Genomic DNA, 20,836 nt, shown 5'->3' on the forward strand with positions numbered 1-20,836 from the left:
AAAGCTAGGTTTACTAAAGACCTGCCTGTCTTATATATTGATGATTATGAAATTACCTAGTTGAAGTGAAAACATTGTAATAGGACATACATTCTCCTGACAACGAATGTGGGAACTTTGGCAACAAAATCAGATGAGTAGAAAAATGAATCCATATTAGAAGATGTGTATTATTCAGATAATTGGCTGGCTGAGAAGCACGCAAAGCCATTTTGTTTGAAAGCTACTTCTACAAAACAATTCCAAAACTACTTTTAGATGCTTTGGAAGAAAGATGATATTTGAAACCTTGGTCCTGATTTAATCCTGCTATAATGAAACTTCTGCATCTGAAGTCAAGAAAACTGAGTGAAGCCAAAGTCTAGCAGCAAAATTGAAAGGCCTAGAATTATCAGTCAATATTTATTCGGTGAAGAAGGTGTAGCTTTGGAAGTTTGCATTAAATTTGGCTGGACGGGATGTTTGAGATTAGAACCAAGATTTTTGCATAGGCCTGAAGGATGAAGATTGACCCTTTAGGGAACTGTAGAGGTTTGTTCTTCACTTCTACATATTTAAAATAACTTTTCTCCTAAATCTATACTGAGAAGTATGATCCATTCTCAGCCTGTTTTGAGCTCTGTTTTAGGGTGCCCTGGTGGATGCATGCATCTGTTACGAATGTTTGTCTGCATGTTTGTGAAATGCCAGCCCAGGTTGGAATTTATCAACACCATAGTTTCCTCTTAGTTATTAAACTGAACTCCACTAGACAGAAATATTGACGAATTTGGTGCTCATTATACGCAAAAACAGAATGTTAGATCCAAGCCAGTTTAGGTAAATCCTTGCCTACTCGGCTTTATTTAAATGTAATTTTTTTTTTAAAATGACTATTTCTATTATAAAGTATTAAACCATGTTAAAAGCTTGCTCTACAAGGAATTCTTAAACTTCATTTTAATTTGCTTAACTAACGGTTGAATAAAAAGCTCGATCAAACTGGTTATTCATTCATGCATCAGTGAAAGTGAAATTTGCACAGCACCGGGTTAAAGATGCTAGTCTCTATAAAATATTGTGACTCACTTAAAATGCATCATTCTCGGCAATTGGAAGTGTCTGCGGTTGGATTCAGTTGGGATTAATTTTCAAATCCTGAAAATGTTGATCACAAAAGGGATTAATTTTCACCCAGCAACTTTGCTTTATTTTCTGCTAGAATTCTCTTCCCTTCTAAACGTTTTATCATTTCCAGGTGGGCTGATTGCCCTCAAACACCTCAGACAACTGGCTGCTTTTCACGCGCAATCTCTGGTTCCAAGTGTTGGCAAAATTTCCCTCCACAGAAACAAGTCTCACTGTACATTCAGTCCTTGAGCTTATTTTACAATTTATAGTGGTACAGAGGAACCTCTATTATCCAGCATTCAATTATCCAAGTTTCGGATTATCCGAACAAGATCGCAAGGTCCCAATACTTGGCTAAACTGTGTTAGCCGAACATTCGGTTATCTGAACATAATACTCCCCGCCTGTGTCGTTCGGATAACCGAAGTTCCTCTGTATATACCTTTTTAGAGTTTTTTCATATCAGGATTTTAGGGTGCTGTTGTGGAGCTAAACCTGTACTCGTCCGCGCAGTCACTCCGCCATGTCTGACATTAGTTATGTCTCTTGCCATGTAGAAAATGGAGGATGGGTTACCTGTATTCACACTTGAACTTTAACCTATCATCCCTAGTGTGTCACTATTTAGAGAAGGGAGTAATGCTGGTGTAATTCAAATCTGAATCGCATATATATCATTAATTTGTAGTGTGAATTCAAATCGAACCAATCTGAAATATTTGCAGAGCAAAATATTGAAGCTTGCTTGTAATAGTTTTTTGAAATAATTGCATTATTTGTTTATTGATTCTGCAGTTAAGATTCATGTATATTGTTGACACACCAGTCTGTCGCTTTGCATATACTGTTGAACAGCAGTTACATTTTAATGAGATTTTTTCTTCTGTCTGTTACTGTTCCACACAGCTGACCTCTCTCAGGTATGGCCAGAGGCAAATCAGCACTTTAGCAAGGAGATTGATGATGAAGCAAATAGCTACTTCCAGCGTATCTACAACCATCCACCCCACCCTACCATGTCTGTTGATGAGGTGAGTGTGCATACTCTGTGTTTAAAATACATTTACTGTATGTTTAGATGCTGTGCATAAGTTAATTTTTTGGTACAAAATAGCAGGCTAAATTCATAAATCTTTGAGATAATGTTGCTTTGGGTCTGTTTTTTTTTAACATTTTCAAATTTGTCTGCATGCTAATGGATTTTAGACAGCCAGCTTGAAGTCTCCTTCCAGTGTCCTTAACTTTTTCAATCCCACCCAGTTTGTATTGTCAGCACATTTGGCAATGTTGCATTTGGATCCCTCATTGAGGTCATTTATATACTGCATGAACAGCTGGGGCCTAAGCTCTGATCCCTGCAACACCTCACTAGTCACTGTCTACCTTACCCAGAAAATGACCTATTTATTCCTATTTTGTTTCTGTCTGTCAACCAATTTTCAACTCTTGTCAATATTACCCTATCCTAGTGCCTTACGTTTGCCCACTGACTTCTTACATAGGTTCTTATCAAAAGCCTTCTGAAAATCCAAATACACCACATGTACTGCTTCTCCCTTATCTGTTCTACTGGTCACGTCCAGTAGACTTGTTAAGCATGATTTGTCTGCTTTAGACCTATGTTGGCTTTGTCTAATTAAAGCAAAATATCACGGATGTTGGAAAGTTAAAATAAACGCAAACTGCTGGAGAAACCCTGGTCTGACAGCCATCTGTGGAGCAAGAAACCTGTAATATTTGAGACTGTATGACTGAAGTAAGTTGTCTTCGGAAGAGTCATGCTAGACTTGACCCACTAACTTTGTTTCTTTCCATAGATTCTGCTAGATATGCTGAGCTGCTTTGTTTTGTTTGTTTCTGGTTATGTCAATTCCTGGTAATGTTTTCCAAGTGTTATGTCGTTGTGCCTTCTATAACGGATTGCAGAATTTTTCCCTTCACTAATGTTAAGTTAACTGGTCTCTGCTTTTACCCCATCCCTTTTTAAATAGTGGGGTTGCATTTGCCACTTTTCAGTCTGTATGAACTGCTCCAGAGTCTTTAGAATTTTTTTTTTGCAGATGACTACCAATGCATCCAAAATTCCAGGGCCACTCTCTTCAGGACTCTGGAATGTAGATTCAGGTCCTGGTCATGTCAGTCTTTAACCCCCATTAGTTTCCCTAGAACTGCTTTCTTTATTAATACTGAATTCCTACACTTCTGCTGCCTCACTCAACTCTTGGTTCCTTAACGTTTTCAGGAAGTTACTGGTGTCCTTTTTTCTTTTTGTGAAGACGGAACCAGAATACGTGTCCTTCAGTTATTTCTTTGATCCCCCTTATGATTTCCTGGGTTCTGACTAAGGGGTCTTAAAACAGTTTTTTTCTAAACTTGATATCTCCACACATTTGTAAAAGCTTTTACAGTCAATTTTTAAGTTGTCTATAACTTTACTTTCCTACTGTTTTCCTGATTTTTTTTGATCAAGTTCTCATAAAGCAGTCCTTTCATATCATGATGAACCTAGTGAATCTTCAATACCTCCGATGCCAGTATATCTTGGATAAGGGGTCCAGAACTGTTTGCAGTATTCTAAGAGTGGTCTAACCAGTTCATTGTGTAATTTTAGCCAGACCCTTCCTACTTTTATACTCCATTCCCTCCGAAATGAAGGTCAACATTTCATTTGCTTTCCTCACTACCTACTGAACTTGGATGCTAGCTTTTTGTGATTTTAGCATGAGGACCCCATATCTTGGTGTACAGCAGCTTTCTGCATTTGAAATCAGCTTTTCTACACTTCCTGTTGGTGTATAACCTCCCGTTTCTCCACATTATATTTCATCTACAAATTTTTTTCCCACCTGCTTAACCTGTCCATATCCGACGACAGACTCTGTCATCCTCGCTACTTGCCTTCTCACTTGTTTTTGTCATTTGCAAACATGGTCGCGTATTTATCGATCTCTACCATTACATCCTTTTATACTTTACGCACTACAATTTTCCAATGAGAAATGTTAAGACAAACAAACAGGAAACTTGCCACCAAGATACATGAACGCTAGCTAGCCACCAAAAGAGACAACTCACTATCACTAGTTTCTATACATACAGACAAAGAAGGACAGCGCACACATCCTAGGACAGCCAAAACAAAGACACAAGAATTCTTGGAGGCATAGCATTCTGACCAGAAGTCGATCAATAAACATATTAGATCCCTTCTACCTTCCCTCAAAAAAACGGAAATGACATCACCCACCTTGAGAAATCAAGACTCTATAAATAGAGAGGTGGGATATACCACCAGCGTTTCACCGGAGACACTCACTGATGATCTTACCCAGTCATGGTGACGAAATGTCTGATAACAAACCTTCCAGCTCAGCAAGCTAACTTACATAGTTTAACATCAATTTGAGTTACAAATCTTCTCAAAAATTGCTAATGTTAAGTTTACTTAACTATTTTTCTGTCAAGTCTTCTGTAGCTTCTCCAGAATCTTAGAATTCTTGGAAGTTTACTGCCAGTGCATCCACTATTTCTGCAGCTAATCCTTTTAAATCCTTGAATGTGACCATTAGGGTCCAGGGAATCTTCCAGTTTTTAGCCCCATTACTTTTGGTAAGATATATTTTCTCTAACCATAGTTATTGTTTGTTTGTATTTTTTCTCTCCATTCTGTTTTCTACCCCCCATCTCTTTTTCTCTCTCTCTTGCGCACACTCGCTTGCTCTCTCCATCCCCTACACCCCTCCCTAAAATTGATTGTTGAATGTTTTTGGAATGCCATTAGTGTCCTCTTTCATGAAGTTAGATTCAACTCCTTTACCATTTCCTCCTCTTCTATTTTTATTTCCCATGTATTGTTCAAAGGGCCTTTGTTCATTTTTTACCCCTCTCTTTCATTTTTTTATAAAACTTTAAAGGAGCTCTTCCAATCCATTTCTTTACTAACAGTCAGTTCCGCTATAGTGGGCATTTTTTTTAATGCGATTGAAGAATTTAGACAGTTATTTGTGTAGAATGCAAACTTTCCTTACCTGTATTGGCTATAATGCCCCATTCGTTTAAATAGTGCTGCTATTATGCGACTTTCTTAATGTGAGATTGCACAAGAACTAAACTGTTGTGCTATATCAGAACTGACTGTACTTGCTAGTTTATTTTAGCTCGTTTCTTCCGTTTTTCATTTTTTTCGATGATCATTAAAGTCTAAGTCATCTGGTTTACCACCAATCCTTGCACATTGTATGTCTCCCTTTTTTTCAGCTTTGTAGTATCTTCATCTTCATGGTCGGGTTATCATCCTTCCTCACTGCAAGTGCTGTGAGCCTCAAACTATTTTCTTAAATGTTTGCTATTGCTTTTCACCCACTTTTGCTGCTAATCTCTTTTCCCAATCTCCTGCAGCCAAGTTATCTTCATCACCATGTAATTCCCTTACTTATATTTGGTACAGTTGTTTTGACCAAGATGTTCTCGCAAACTGAATGCTCAGTTCTACCATATTATGGCCACTGCTTCAGTATGGCTACTTTTACTCTGGGATTGATTATTAATCCTGCCTTATTATATGTCACTGATCCAAAACAGCCTGATCCATGGTTGAATTCATAACATATTGTTCTAGGAAGCTGTTTTGAATATCCTCAAAGAATTCTTCTTCGTGGCTACCTTTGTGAACTTGATTTTCCCAATCTCTCTGAAGTTTTTTTTATATGCCCTCGCGATCTCCTGATTTACACTCTGCCCTATAAGCTCTCAAGACTACAGTCATTACTACTTGTTTTTCCTCTCTTTCTCACCCCCACCCATATGGATTCTATATCTTCCAGGCCAAATCATAGATCAGTTCTTGCTTTCGAACTTATTCTATCTCATACTAACAAAGCTACTCCAACACCTTTCTCTCCTTGCCTGTCCATTCAAACAATCATATAGTCCTGAATATTTAGTTGATCTCCTTGTAACAATGTCTGTGTAAAAGCTGCAAGATCAAACCAATTATCCTGTATCTATGCCGTTAATTCACTTATTTTGTTCCGAATACTATGTCCATTTAAGACCCATTCATTTTGCCTTTTAAACTGCTGATTTCACTTTAATGCTAACTCTAAATTATAATTAGGTTTGTACATTTCTGGTCCTTTGTGCGTCTGGAGGTTACTGCTGGCTATTAAAGATGTGAGAGTCAAGATTCAGAGGAGCTAGGGCATCACAAAATCCAATATACAGACAATTTAAAATGATCTGCTTAGCAGTGGAGCATTCTTTTAACATTGTTCTTGAATCAATAGAGACAGTGATGCTGGATATTTTATTCTTTTGGAGTTTTTTTTTAAGGATCTTGCTGGAGTATTGATCTCCAGGCAAGCAATTAATGTCAAACTTGTCTACTGTCCTGCTCTTGAAAAGAGGTACTGGAGGTTGAAAAAATCCCTTAATTTCTAATGAGTGCTGTCTTTAAATAACTCCTGAGTTGAGGTGAATTTGACACATTGTGACACTGGCTAAACATTTGAAATTTATGAAATTGTTATTTTGTGCAAACAACCTGTGTTGTGTTGAAATGATAATAAAACCAGTGACCTGAAATCACTGTCAAAACATAGTTGGTTCACTGAAAATTCTTTTAAGAATGTTTAGTCCCAATGTTTCCCTCAGATTTTGTTCAGCTCAGTAGACTTTGGTCAATTTTAGTAATTGAGGACCAAGAGATTCAGTTCAAGATGCACTGATGTTAAGTAAGGATGTTGCTCTCTCGAGCAAAAATGAAAAGTTGAATTTGAGATGCAGGTCAACATGAAAAGAGACCAACCTGAGTGAGTGAATGGCCTTTTTTTGTTTTATAACCAGTTCATTTCTTTCCATGTCACTAATTGCTTTCAGTGCCAACTCTGAAAAATGGTGTTAACTTGTTAAATTTCCTCTTTTTTTTGCAGGTTTTGGAAATGCTGCAGAGGTTTAAGGATTCCAACATTAAACGTGAAAGAGAAGTGTTTAACTGTATGCTACGCAACCTCTTTGAGGAGTATCGCTTCTTCCCCCAGTACCCAGATAAAGAGCTGCACATCACCGCCTGCCTGTTTGGTGGAATTATCGAAAAGGGGCTGGTCACCTATATGGCATTGGGACTTGCACTGCGCTATGTTCTTGAAGCTTTGCGCAAACCTTTTGACTCCAAGATGTACTACTTTGGTATTGCTGCACTAGACAGATTTAAAAATAGGTAAGTTTTTTTTCCAGATTATCAGAGAATAGACCTGGGCAACTTCACGCAAAAACAAAAATTGCATAGTGACCGAGTTGGGGCTGCTGGCCAATTGGTCATGCCAGTTGTTGAGGGACTTAATGTATTTCAGATCACATTTCACATCGGTTCTTCAATGCGGAATTTGAACATGTCCAGGTAATTAGGTTTATGCACTATCCTTTCATATCTGGGCCATAGTCTGTGACTTTCTAGTCAAGTGAATTTCAACCCAGTTCCTGCTTATGAATGCACATTACAGCACATTGGCCACACGTTAGTAACATGTTTGTTTTTGTTTCCATCTTCAGTTTCTTATCCTGATTTAATTGACTGACTTTAGAAAATGGAAATAGTTCCATAACCAGTGAACAATATTCATTTCAGGAAACAAGAATGTACTGCAGAAGTTGTGAATCTAAATTAAAATAGAAAATGCTTGACAAGACCCAGCATCTGTGGAGAGAGAAACAATTCCTGTTACAGATCTGGAAAAATGGAGGTTTTTATGTTGGGAAGAAGAGGATAAACAATAAAAGGAAAATATATTCTTGGGCACATAACAATGGGACTAAATGAAAGAAAATTTTGTGGTGTAAAGCAAAAGGAGATGGTGATGGGACAAGTAAAGAATTGATGGATTATCCTAGAAGAGAGATGAATAGGAATAGCTGTCAACAGTTGCCCTTTGAGAAGCTGGATCAAAATTTATGATCTCCCTAATTAAAGTCAAAATGATGGTTGAAAAATTGAACAGTGTAGGACACTAAGGATAGGAGAGATTCAAGTGACAGTAACCAGAAGCTTAGGGGTCATGCTTAGAAGTTGAAGAAAGATGTTTTGAAATTCAGAACCAGAGTGAATGGAGTGAAACTGTTGCCATTGGCATTAGTTTGAGAACCAGCACTGATTGGGATGCACCGTTGCCAACATTTGAGGAATGGTAAATGTTACGTTATATTTTGAAAAATCCATTTGTTTCCCAGTTTAATTGATTGTCATTCTCTTAAATAGTCTTCAATTTTCACTCATTAATCCCACTTTGACTGAACTTTTCATTTTACTTGCAGCATTGGAGATGAAGGCCTTAGTGGTATTATCACTAGACATTAATTCGGAGACCCTGGTAATGTTCAAGGAACCCTGGTTCAATCCTGCCGTGGCTGTTGGCGGAATTGAATTCAATAGTTATCTGGAGTTAGGAATCTAATGATGACCATGAAACTATCGTCAATTGTCAGAAAAGCCTATCTGGTTCATTATGTCCATTTGGGGAATGAAATTCCAGCCCTTACCTGGTCTGGCGTGCATGTGACTTCAAACCTACTGCAGTTTGGTTGACATTTAGCTGCCCTCTGGGCAGTTAGGGGTGGGCAGTAAGTACTGGCCTGACCAGTGATGCTGACATTGTGAATGAATTTTTATTTTTAAAAACAAATCTTACACAAATCTGACACGATGGGCTCATTAGAATCATTGCATCACCAAGAAGAGGTCAAAAGGTCAGAACCTTCACCCCCCCCCCGGGTACATTCAGTTGTTTGAAATTTGGCATTCTTAAGCTGTCATGATTAGTGTAGAACAGAAAGCTCAGGCAATGTGGTTGTCTTTCAGTGGACTGCTAGGCATCTTTCTCATTCATTTGCAGAGTGAAACACCACAAACTTGTACCTTCTAACTCAATCCCACAGTTTCAGTCAGCGTTCTTTTATATGTGCTCAAACAAAACCCTAATTATTGCCCACACTGGTGTGCCATTAAATAATTAGTAGGTGGGACATTATTACAGTGCACCCTTCCCAATTTAACACACTCCTAATACGTAACATAACTGCAACAGCTTCTTTGTATAGGTAATCATATGTAACAGTGTCTATAGCTTAGGAAGAATTTTGTAATTCAGATGGTGCTATTGTGCTGGGATAGTTACAACACCTCCAAAATCACCCTAAATGTTTTTAAACCAGCTCTATTTTAGATTAGATCTTGTGAGCCTTTGCATGTCAACGTTTATGTACAAGAAATATTTATTCAGATTCCTTCTGGGCATGTTACTAATGGCACTCAGCACTTTATGGTGTTTGCACAGTTGAATTATAGATGGGAAATCCTCCTTGGTCTATATTTCCTGAGTCACTTGCTACCTCATTATTTAATTAGCAAAATACTGCAACTGCCAGCAACCTGAAATAAAAGCAGACCATCTGGAAATACTCGGTTGTGTGTTCCAGTTATCAATGTAATGTTTCCCCTGTACCTCCGTTATCTGCTGAGTATCTGCAGCATTTCGCTTTGAACTTTTGAGTAATTTGATCTTGCTGGTAAGATCTGAAAGTCATAAGCCCAAGATTATGCACCATACAGTACAATACTGTTGTCTTTTTTTAAAAAAATGTTGATATTAGTAGAGGGGTTTAATAAATCCAAGAAAGCTTTGCAATGGACTCCCTCACCCCACGGAAAAGACCTTGTCTATTTACCCCTATCCGTGCCCCTCATGATTTTATAAACCTCTAAGGTCACCCCTCAGCCTCCAACACTCCAAGGAAAAAACAGCCCATTCAACCTCTCTCCATAGCTCAAATCCTCCAACACTGGCAACATCCTTGTAAATCTTTTCCGAACCCTCTCGGGTTTCACAACGTCCTTCCGATAGGAAGCAGACCAGAACTGCACGCGGTATTCTAAACGTGGCCTAACCAATGTCCTGTACAGCTGCAACATGACCTCCCAGCTCCTGTACTCAATACTCTGACCAAAAAGGGAAAGCATACCAAACACCACCTTCACTATCCTATCTACCTGCGACTCCACTTTAAAGGAACTATGAACCTGCACTCCAAGGTCTCTTTGTTCAGCAACACTCCCTAGGACCTTACCATTAAGTGTATAAGTCCTGCTAAGAGTTGCTTTCCCAAAATGCAGCACTTCACATTCATCTAAATTAAATTCTTGTCTGTTACTCCTCAGCCCATTGGGTGAGGGGGGAACAATTTAAAAGGGACCTAAGGGGCAACTTTTTCACAGAGGGTGGTACCTGTATGGAATGAGCTGCTAGAGGAAGTTGTGGAGGCTAGCACCATTACAACATTTAAAGGGTATCTGGATGGGTATATGAATAAGAAGGGTTTGGAGGGATATGGGCCGGTTGCTGGCAGGTGGGATTAGATTGGGTTGGCATATCTGGTCGGCATGGACGGGTTGGACCGAAGTGTCTGTTTCCATGCTGTACATCTCTATCAGTCAATGTATATCCTAAGAAAAATCTTCCCTTGCTAACATCAAATCTTCAGTCTTCACTTGACCTGGTTCAGGCAAATTGGCCCCTTTTTTGAAGATTTGAAGGCCAGAGAACACTAAAAAAGATTGGAAAGGTCTAGGGAAACTGGTATAGTCGTTATGACATTTTAGAGGTGGGTGGTACCAATTAATTTATGGACCAATTAGATTCATTTCTGAAGAGGGCAGATTATATCAAGATTTAAACCATAATGTGCTTTCTTTCTTAGGTTATGGTAAACTCATTGAAGTCACAGCAATGCAATGCAGTTTTAAACTTTGAAAATATTATATACTTTTGTGCAATTAAATTCTTGCATGATAAAATTACCTTTTCTATTAATATGAATGCCTACTTGAACAAGTTACTCTGATGATGAATTCTGTTCTGATTACAGATTGAAGGATTATCCACAGTATTGTCAGCACTTGGCGTCTATTGGCCACTTCTTACAGTTTCCTCATCATTTACAGGAGGTAAGTAATACTCGAAAAATGACCTGAGAACATCTGTAGCCACATTTCAGCTGTTTTTATTCTGTCAACCACATCAGCTGTGTGATTTAAATGGTGGAGGCAGCTGGCAAGCTAGCTGTTTCTGCGTGGGATTAGTATCAAAGTTTGATCAACATAAAAGTACAGAATTTTCATTTTTCAGAATCCCATCCCGTATCAGTATTTGTGTTTTATCCTTTGAGGTAATTTGTGTGTAGAATTTGTTATATCTTTCAAAGTAGCTAACTTCCACAGATTCCAAAAAGCCTCTTGAATAAAAGTTACTCTGAGCTCAATGTCCCATTAGTTGTACCAGTTTGTGCTGATTGCCCATCATCCTCTTGCCACTTAAAATAAGACCATCTCTCCACGAGTTCAGTTCTAAATTGACTCTTTGTGCACTGTGAATAGGGTCGTAGATCGGATATTATTGTGGCCCTGCCTAACATCTAAGTTTGTTTACAGTACAGACCTCTAACTAGGGTTTAGGACTTCTGAATAATGATTCCCCCATCCCTTGTATCTCTCTAGCCAGTGTTCAAGGGAATTCTAAGATTCACCATCATGATCGTCTTCACTTCCCAAAGCCTGTAATTAAAAGTAGGACCTATGTTGATAGAAAGTGAAAGCAAAAACAAACATTACTGGAGAAACTCAGGTCTGGAAGCAACTATAGTTAGAAATCAGCATCAACGTTTCTGGTCCAGTGGACCACCTTCAGAGCTACATATCTACCTATATTGATAGCTTACCTCAACTTGTGGGAGAGCTTTCACCTGAGGGCAGCATCAGGGTTGCCTCTGAATTTCTGCTCTATTTGGTTATAACAGGCAGGGTCGAATTTTTGGCAGACCAGGTGTGATTGCTTTCTGTTAAGGGTAATGTGGTTTATCATCAAAATCCTTGACTTTAGAAGTTTATTGGTAATTTGAGACCAGTTAGAAATATTAAGTATTACTAATTTTTAATCTTTTTGTATTTGTTCAGTACATTGAGTATGGCCAGCAATCCAGAGACCCTCCTGTGAAAATGCAAGGTAGCATCACAACTCCTGGCAGTATTGCATTGGCTCAGGCACAGGCTCAAGCACAGGCTCAGAACAAGACCCCCCTCACCAGACAAGTCAGCGCCATAGTAACCACGTCCACAACCACTACTGTCACCAAAGCCACTACAGTTACCAGGCCGAGTGGAGTGAGCTTTAAGAAAGATGTCCCAGTGAGTACTTGTATAATGTGAGCAATGATGGGGGTTGTTTCAAAATAATGCCATTTTACTTTCAGAAATTTTGTTTTCTCTCTTCACTAGGAAGTTGCAGGTCGGCCTCCTGTTTATAATTGTCTGCTAGCAAAATAAATTTTGTTAGCATTGAACAGAAACAATAGCAGTGGCTAATGTGTAATGTTTCCCACATTGGTTTTAAACACTTATGTTCCTTCCCCCACTCTTGCATTGGTTTGAGAGATCTATTGATTAATTTGCCATTTCTAACTTTTAAAGATGCTGTTAGATTTTAACTATCATCTAGTTATCAGACAGGATTTCCCACAAAAATTTGTGAACAGGGCATGTATCAATAAGTTGCAGCTAAATATCTCTAAAACCTGTTCAGTTTCTATCAAAGCTGATGCAGACTTCCCTTTTGAATGCTGGAAGTGTTCCTTTTGTTGAGTAGCGTTCTTGTCAATATTTCGTAAGTTAAGCAAAAGTTTTAACTCTAATATCTTTTCAAATGACTTTGTCCCCCTGTGTATGGGTTCGTCTTCATACATTGTCAGCCTTTTAAGTCACACTCTTTCTAGAGACAAATCAGCTGGAAGTTAACCAAGACCCACTGTCTTGAATATTCATACTAAACTGCACAGATAATACGATTTCAACTTAAACTGAGCCTTGCAAATGGAAGCTACTAAATTCTCAGATCTATCAGACCTAATGGAACATTTGTATGTCTGCATTTGTTGTTGTAATTTAAATCCCTATGTGAATGATTTTCTCACACTTGGGTATTTTATATTTCCTGTTTCTGTTCTGTTTAAAAGCTGAGTCACAGAGGTTTTTTTTTCTTCATTGTAATGTTGATAGCTTTAAATGTCCTGTGGTAACATTGGAATTCCATTTTGAAGCAGCGCCCGATTGTTGTTTGTCAACTCTTTCAAACCTTGTAGGTTTTGGCAAGTGAATTGTTTTTGCCTGTGGAGTTTTTAATGTTGGAAGAGCAATCAACTTGTCTTCAAGGTGTGAATCTTCCAAGGGCTTCACTGAATTCCATTGATTAAACATGTTACAGCAAAGTCCTTGTGTTTTTTTTAAGCCCTCCATCAATACAACTAACATCGAAACATTGTTGGTGGCCACAGACCAGGCAGAGAGAATAGTAGAGCCACCAGAGAATATTCAAGAAAAAGTGGCTTTTATCTTCAACAACCTGTCGCAATCCAACATGACACAAAAGGTGGGTGTTTTGCATGGCGTCACTTTTCTTGCAGTAATGCTCTCCTGTTAATCTTGGCTTTTGAAACCAGCCTGTTTAAATTACACTGCAGTTTCTCACAACGTGCTGACTTCAAGTTAACTAACTATTTAGTTCTTTGTGGAGGAGAGTGTATAATGTAGTTTTCAAGAAATCCTATGGGGAATTCCATAGAAACTTCTCACCGCTCTATTTAAAGAATGCAAAACTCGATACTATACAAAATGGTTGAGGCTAGTAGTATAGATACATTTAAGGGAAAATGAGACAAATGCTGTAAGGGGGAAGGGAATGCAGGATAGCAATAGATTTAGTTAAGCCAAGCTGGCAGGGGTATGAACACCAGAGTGAATTGGCTAGCTGAATTATAGTTTTTGTGTATTTGTATAAATATATTTTATGCAATCCTATGCTGTTCAATAATTCCCAGATTTCCATATATATCAGCCAACATCTCTGCAAGTTTTGCTGGGGTGTAAGCCATCACTCAGCTCGATGACTGTCCTTGCACTGCTTCTGTTCAAGGCATAGCTGGAAATCACTGGCATTGATCCCTTCTGTAGGGTAGCTATGCAAATTCGTTCATGGGATATGGGTGTTACACTGTATTTATTACCCATCCCTAATTCCCCAGAGGGCAGTTAAGTGTCAACCACACTGCTGTGGGTCTGGAGTCACATGTTGACCAGACCAGCTAAAGGCAGAGTTTTCCTTGCCGAAAGAACATCTGTAAATCAGATGGGATTTTCCCAACAAGGATGGTGGTTTCACGGTCACCATTAGACTCCTAATTCCAGATATTTATTGAACTCCAGTTCGACCATCTGCAATGGCAAGATTTAAACCTGGTCTCTGGAATTTAACAAGGATTTCTGGATTAATAGTCCAGCAATAACACTACCAGCCTTCTCCTCCCTGCTGCTAGTAAATGAACATGTGGGAGGTTCAGTGAATCCAGCCAAAATCTAAAGTGGGATTAATTAATGGAAATTGAAGACCATTTATGAGAAACACTTGTGTAATTAAATTGGGAAGTAAATGGGTTGTTCAAAATTTATGAAACTTTTGCCATTCATAGGCAATTCAAAAAATATTAAAGTGTTGAATCTCCCAAGGTCAGAACTCACCGAGCACCAGGTTATAGTCCAACAGGTTTAATTGAAATCGCAAGCTTTTGGAGTGCTGCTGCTTCACCTTACGAAGGAGCAGTGCTCCAAAAGCTTTTGGTTTCAAATAAACCTGTTGGACTATAACCTGGTGTCAGGCGACTTCCAACCTTCGTCATCCCAGTCCAACACCAGTACCTCAGTGTCTTGAATCTCCCAGGCATTAAATTTTCCAGTGGATGCTCTTTCTAATTTTTGCACTCAGCAGAACATTATTGAAAGGATAATGATGGCTTTTGGGAGCATAGAACTTATTTTATTCTGCCTCTTAAAAATGAATACTGAACCATCTGATCAGAGTACCTTTACTGCTCATTGCCACTCATCCTGATTTTTAGTGCAGTAGCCTTCTGTTTCTATGTTCCTAATGTCTCCATTCAATTTAATGCCAGCAAATTTAATCTTAGTTATTTTCACTTTAGTTTTGTCTCTTGCCCTTCTGTGCAACCAGAGTTTGAGAGGGGAATGATAACTAGTTTTTTGGGACATTACTGCATACAAACTGCCTACCAAGTTTCCCTTAAAGTTTGCACTAAATTACTGGATGTGAAAGGCCTTTTTATCGTAGCCAGAGAACGTGACAGGGTGCTACACACATTCTTTGTATTTGCCTGAGGTAACTGTCATAATATGTACTATATCATCTTGTGCTTGATACATTTTAAGACATTGTGATTAGTCGCTGAATTCGCAAAAGTAACTGTCATGCAAGCAAGCATGTTGAATTCGACAATCATTTCTGTTACGTTTGGAGAATAATTTAGTTGTGGCCTGTATTTATATCAAAAGCTTTTAATCACTTCTGGAATTAGTTTTCTGCAGTAAACCTTTAATTGAATGCTGCCCAAACATTAAAGTTCATTTTTTCTCTCCTATACTCACAATTAAGAATATGCAGTTTCTCAAAGATTGAGGGACTTATTCTTAAAGGTTACTGCTATCGTTTAATGATGTTCATGGCGATTTAACAGTTGGGTGCTCTGGTACCCACTTTGAGGAGATATGGGGTGGGGAACACTTAGTTGCTATCTGTTTGGAATTGTGGCTTGATGAAGCAGGACCTTTCAACACAAAGCAGTTCTGATAAAACAATGGATAAATTTGCTTTGCTATATTATGCTATTATGTAAGCTATAGTTTTCTTGCACTGGGTTAATTTTTAATACTAATCTAATTGAATTGTTTAATACCTAACTTGGCATGTCCCATTTCAGTAATTACAACCCTCTTCTAATCATTGTGACTGATGTGAATGGCATGTTTTTCTCCCTGATGTTATAGGTGGAAGAGTTAAAAGAGACAGTGAAAGATGAGTTTATGCCCTGGGTATCTCAGTATTTGGTCATGAAGAGAGTTAGCATTGAACCTAATTTTCACAGTCTGTACTCCAACTTTATGGACACGTTGAAGAATTCGGATTTTAACAAAATGGTACTCACTGAGACTTACAGGAACATTAAGGTAAGTGTGCGAGTAGGTGACATTCTGACTCATGAGCAAGGAATTTCTTGCTAAAACTGTTAAGGATGATAGCCTTTTAATGTGTGCCTGTTGACATCAGCTTTCCTGTCTTTCCATCCACCACCACCTCCAACAATTTTCCCTGCTCTATTCCTGAAGGCATGCATCTTTGCCAGGTTATAGTTCACAATTTTCATTAATTGGCTACATTTGTGAACTTAAGACCAGTGAATGCCTGCAGCTAAATTGCTGCAGTTGACACAGCTGCAAAGTTCAATAATGGCATCCACTTAAAACACTCTGATCAAGTTCACTGGGTAGATATTAGTAGCGGAAGTTTCTTCTTTCCCTTTCCCATCTAGACTCAGAAACCCAAACTGAATTAATTCAGTAAGCTCCTACTTCCACTTTTACAATTTTCTTTTAGAGAATCTGCAACACTTCCAGTTCTTGAAACCAATCTTGCTTTAATACCAAAAGAATCTAACCATTGTGGTACAGATTCATGAACAGGCCAAAGCGGCTCTCTAGCAATTGAATCCAAATTGTTTTTTAATGTGTTCATGGGTTGTGGGCATTGTTCGCTTGTCCAGCATTTGCAATACATAACAGGAGGAGACTATTTCTCCCTTCCATTTAGTGTAATCATTTGCTGGTCAGACATCCACCTCATCCCTATAACCCTGTACGCCATTGATAATCAGGGTAACCACTTGTTCCCCTAATTATCCTTGAAGGTGGTGATGAGCTCAAGTTTCTCAAATAACCAGGCCTCCAAGTGAGTCTCGGTGTGCTGAAAGTCAGTAAGGATAATTTTGTATTTTCTCGGCAGCAATTTTTGCCTTCCCATGCCAGGATAGTTGAGCTCATTTTGTTGGTATTGACATGTTAAAATAGCTAGCTGGAAACTTGGGTTAAGGATTCAGTAACACAAAGATGCAGTGAATTTTACTTAATCATGAAAAGAACTTTGAGAATTATAATTTGAGTGGACTGCTTTATGCATGGAATTAATCAAATGGCTTTTCTCTGACCTGTCCTTCAGTGAATCTTAGTGCTATCTCTTGATTCTTCTGAATATACAGTGGTTTGTTCATAAGCTGAATTGTGTATGTGTGGAGAAAGAAAGATAAGGCTGTGCAAACTTTTGCCAAGATGGTTCGGAGTGGAGTAGTTGTTCATCATAATAGTTAATTAAGATTGGGTGCATTGTTCAACCCAAGATCTTGTATGATAAACTGAATAGGAGTTCACTATGCTGAGTGGTGTTTGTTGTACTGCAGCTGAGATCTGGATGTCCAGCAGCCCTACTTTTCTGGAAGCCATCTGATAAGTTAATGCTAAATGACCTGTTCTAATGAAAGCCATAATCTTTATTTTATCTGAATAGACGATAAATATTGATAGTATCAGACTGCTTCACATTTTTTCTCTCTTTCGGCCGTTTTAGGTATTGTTGACCTCTGACAAGGCTGCAGCAAACTTTTCAGATCGGTCATTGCTGAAGAATCTTGGCCATTGGCTAGGCATGATCACCTTAGCCAAAAATAAGCCCATCTTGCACATTGTAAGTGATTCTGTTTTCATGAATCTTCAGTAATGGTTTGAATCCAACATTTTTTTTCCACTTTGAGCAGCTTTAATTACAACTGAATAATTCACAGTGACTAAGATTATCTTTATTTGTCCAAACTCAGAAGTGTTGTTTAAATTATGATATGCAGGATCTGGATGTGAAGTCGTTGCTGCTGGAGGCTTATGTGAAAGGTCAGCAGGAGATGCTCTATGTTGTCCCCTTTGTTGCCAAAGTTTTAGAGTCCAGCGTTAGGAGTATGGTAAGTCCAGATTTTTTTTTTCTGTTCTATGCAGCTGAATAAGAACTAATTCCAGTCAGACCTGACAAGAAATCTGCCCTTGAATGCTTTGATAAATTCTGGTCCAAGCTTTTTGGAATGAGAATGATGTGAATTGGACGATACTTGAGATGAGCGAGCCTTCCTTTAAGCTAGCTTCTTGTGAACTTGTTGATGCATTGATATAATTATAGCTTCTCTTAACTATCCAGTCTCTCTTCAGTGAATTGTGTACAGAATCTTGTCCTGCAGCAGATTATATCACTAACTGTTAACAATCATCATACGGGTTAATAAATTCTGACCAGGAGCATGTCTGTTTATACTGTTAACTCAAAATGTATGCTAGTATCCAGGCTGTCTGTGATGGTATATTTATTTGATGATTTGCACTATAATTTAGACCATCTGTGAGTCAGTGGCAGGTTCTACAATTACCACTTTCAGGTTGCACTTAATTAACAAACATGCCAAAGGATGTAGAGACATAGCCTGGAGTTCTGTGAACATGGTCTCTGACCGCTGTAGATATTATTCCTAATCCAGTTGTTGAGTTAGTGAATCCATGCGATGGTGGTACTAAATTATTTCCAAACAGAATGAAACTATCCATCCCAGACAGTATGGTAACTGCTAATTTCAATTGAATTTCTTTAGAATCCAAGTCTTATATTTAAAAATATAAACTAGTGAGTGCCTTTCTAATCTTGATGTGGAGGTGCCGGTGTTTGATTGGGGTGGGCAAAGTTAAAAAGCGTACAACACCAGGTTAGAGTCCAACAGGTTCATTTGGAAGCGCCAACGTTTGGAGTGTTGCTTCTTCCTCTGAGAAAGGAGCTGTGCTCCAAACACTTGTTGGACTGTAACCTAGTGTTGTGATTTTTAACTTGATAATATTGAGCATGGCAGTGCAATGCTCAGGATTTGAAGTATTTTTCGAGTAATGGAAAGACTAATGGTGCTTAATGTGAAGAGTAAATTCATGTCCAACTGTCGAGGAAAGTGCCAAGATAAGTTTTGAGGTTGTAATTTACTAGAAATTGTGCTACTTAATGAGATAATCTATTGCATTTACTGTGGCACATGTCATTAGTCATTTAAAAGTAACAGTGATTGAGGCCCTGCGAGATTGGCACAGAAACAAATTATTTGTGGCTTTAGAAGAATCCAAGGGGAATCTTGTAGGAACCTGTAAAATTCAAACTGGGCCAGAATGGTTGGTCCCAATGACTGGAGAGTCCAGAAGCAGGAGTCGTGTCCTAAGGATACAAGATTGGCTACTAACAACAAGATGAGAAGTTTCTTCACCAGAGATTGGTGAACCGATGGAATTCTGTGCCACAGAATGCAGTTGAGGCCAAAACATGGAACATTTTGAAGAAAGATTTTTTAGGGCTTAAGGGATCAAAGGGAATGGCTTGAGTAAGAGTACTGAGCAGGATGGTCAACTATAGTTATTATTGAATGGCGAAGCAGGCTGAAAGGGCAGAATGAGCAACTCCTGTACCTATTGTCTTCATTTATATGAATCCCACCATGGCAGATGGTGACATTTTGAATTCAAATAGAAATTTTGGAATACAAAAAAATACCCCAATGCCAATCGTGTAACCAGTGACCATGTCTCTTAGGGGAGGAAATTGCCTGGTCTGGCCTACATGTGACTCCACACCTGCAGCAATGTGCTTGACTTTTAATTGTCCTCTGAAATGATCTCGCAAGCAACTTAATTCAAGGGATTTAGGGATGGACAATAAATACTAGCCTTGCCATTGATGCCCCCTTCCACATGCGTATTTCTGAAAAATAATTGATGTAAAATTAATGGTAAACAGTTCAAAATACTAAATCAAGATGTGGTATGAGTACCTATTTGGTATGACTTAGTCATTCCAAGACAGACTATTGTCCAGATTGTGCTGCGTATGGACATGGATTCCTTCAGTAACTGGGGAGATGGGAATAGTGCTGACCATTGAGCAAACATCAGCAAGCACTTCTGACCTTCGTGGAGTGCTTGACATTCAAGCAGCTGAGGATGGTTGGGTCTCTGACACTACCCTAAGAACTGCTGCAGGTGTGTTCTGGAGCTGAGATGACTGACTATTTTAATGAGGTCAGGTGCCCAGTAGTCCTGGCTGAACTAAACTGAGTGTCAGTGAGTAGCTGAACAAATCATCATTAAACACTCTGACCTGACAATGGGTAAGGTTTGAGGGTAGGCTGGTTCGGGTTGGATTTGTCCTCCTTTTGTACAGACCATACCTAGGCAATTTTCTTTGGGTGATGCCAGTGCTTGGCTAGGGAACAGCATGTTCTGAAGTGCACATTTTCAGCTACGTTTGGCTGTAATTTTTACCTGTTGCTGTGCAGACCTCCAAGGTCTGTGTGTGACAGCAGCTTTCAGAACTGGATGTCAATGCATCAGCATGCCATTCAGCGTGCCCAGGATCTCCAAGGGGGAACCATGCAGCTTAGGGACTGCAGATTTTCAGTAGTATCACGAGAATGTTGTCAGGGTCCACCACCTTTTACAATGTCAGTGCCTCCAACCTTTGACATCATGTGGAATTAGATAAATTTAAGATTAACATCTGTGATGGTAGAGACTTGTGGAGGGGGTTGAGATGAATCCACAAGGACTTTACAGTAATTTCTCTTCCTGATTATTTTCCTGAGCAGGTGTACTTTAGTGAGGATGATGTCAAACACATTTTTCCTTTTTTTTTGCTGAGTATTATTATGGCTGAAAACAATTTGC

The 20,836-nt window shown here is 38.8% G+C and overlaps 1 protein-coding gene across 8 annotated transcripts in view; it reads left to right on the plus strand.

Moving 5' to 3' along the window:
- Positions 1-20,836, plus strand: part of cnot1 (CCR4-NOT transcription complex, subunit 1) — a 161,645-nt gene that overhangs the window by 89,562 nt on the left and 51,247 nt on the right. For all 8 annotated transcript variants that reach the window (XM_072547597.1, XM_072547601.1, XM_072547599.1 and 5 more), the window contains 8 exons: positions 2,017-2,141; positions 7,041-7,327; positions 11,026-11,104; positions 12,110-12,340; positions 13,437-13,577; positions 16,043-16,222; positions 17,673-17,789; positions 17,947-18,057. In XM_072547597.1, coding sequence (XP_072403698.1) covers positions 2,017-2,141; positions 7,041-7,327; positions 11,026-11,104; positions 12,110-12,340; positions 13,437-13,577; positions 16,043-16,222; positions 17,673-17,789; positions 17,947-18,057 — 1,271 coding nt within the window. The remainder of the gene's footprint in view (positions 1-2,016; positions 2,142-7,040; positions 7,328-11,025; positions 11,105-12,109; positions 12,341-13,436; positions 13,578-16,042; positions 16,223-17,672; positions 17,790-17,946; positions 18,058-20,836) is intronic.

Source organism: Chiloscyllium punctatum, chromosome 26 (genome assembly GCF_047496795.1).
Source record: "Chiloscyllium punctatum isolate Juve2018m chromosome 26, sChiPun1.3, whole genome shotgun sequence".
NCBI lineage: Eukaryota > Metazoa > Chordata > Chondrichthyes > Orectolobiformes > Hemiscylliidae > Chiloscyllium > Chiloscyllium punctatum.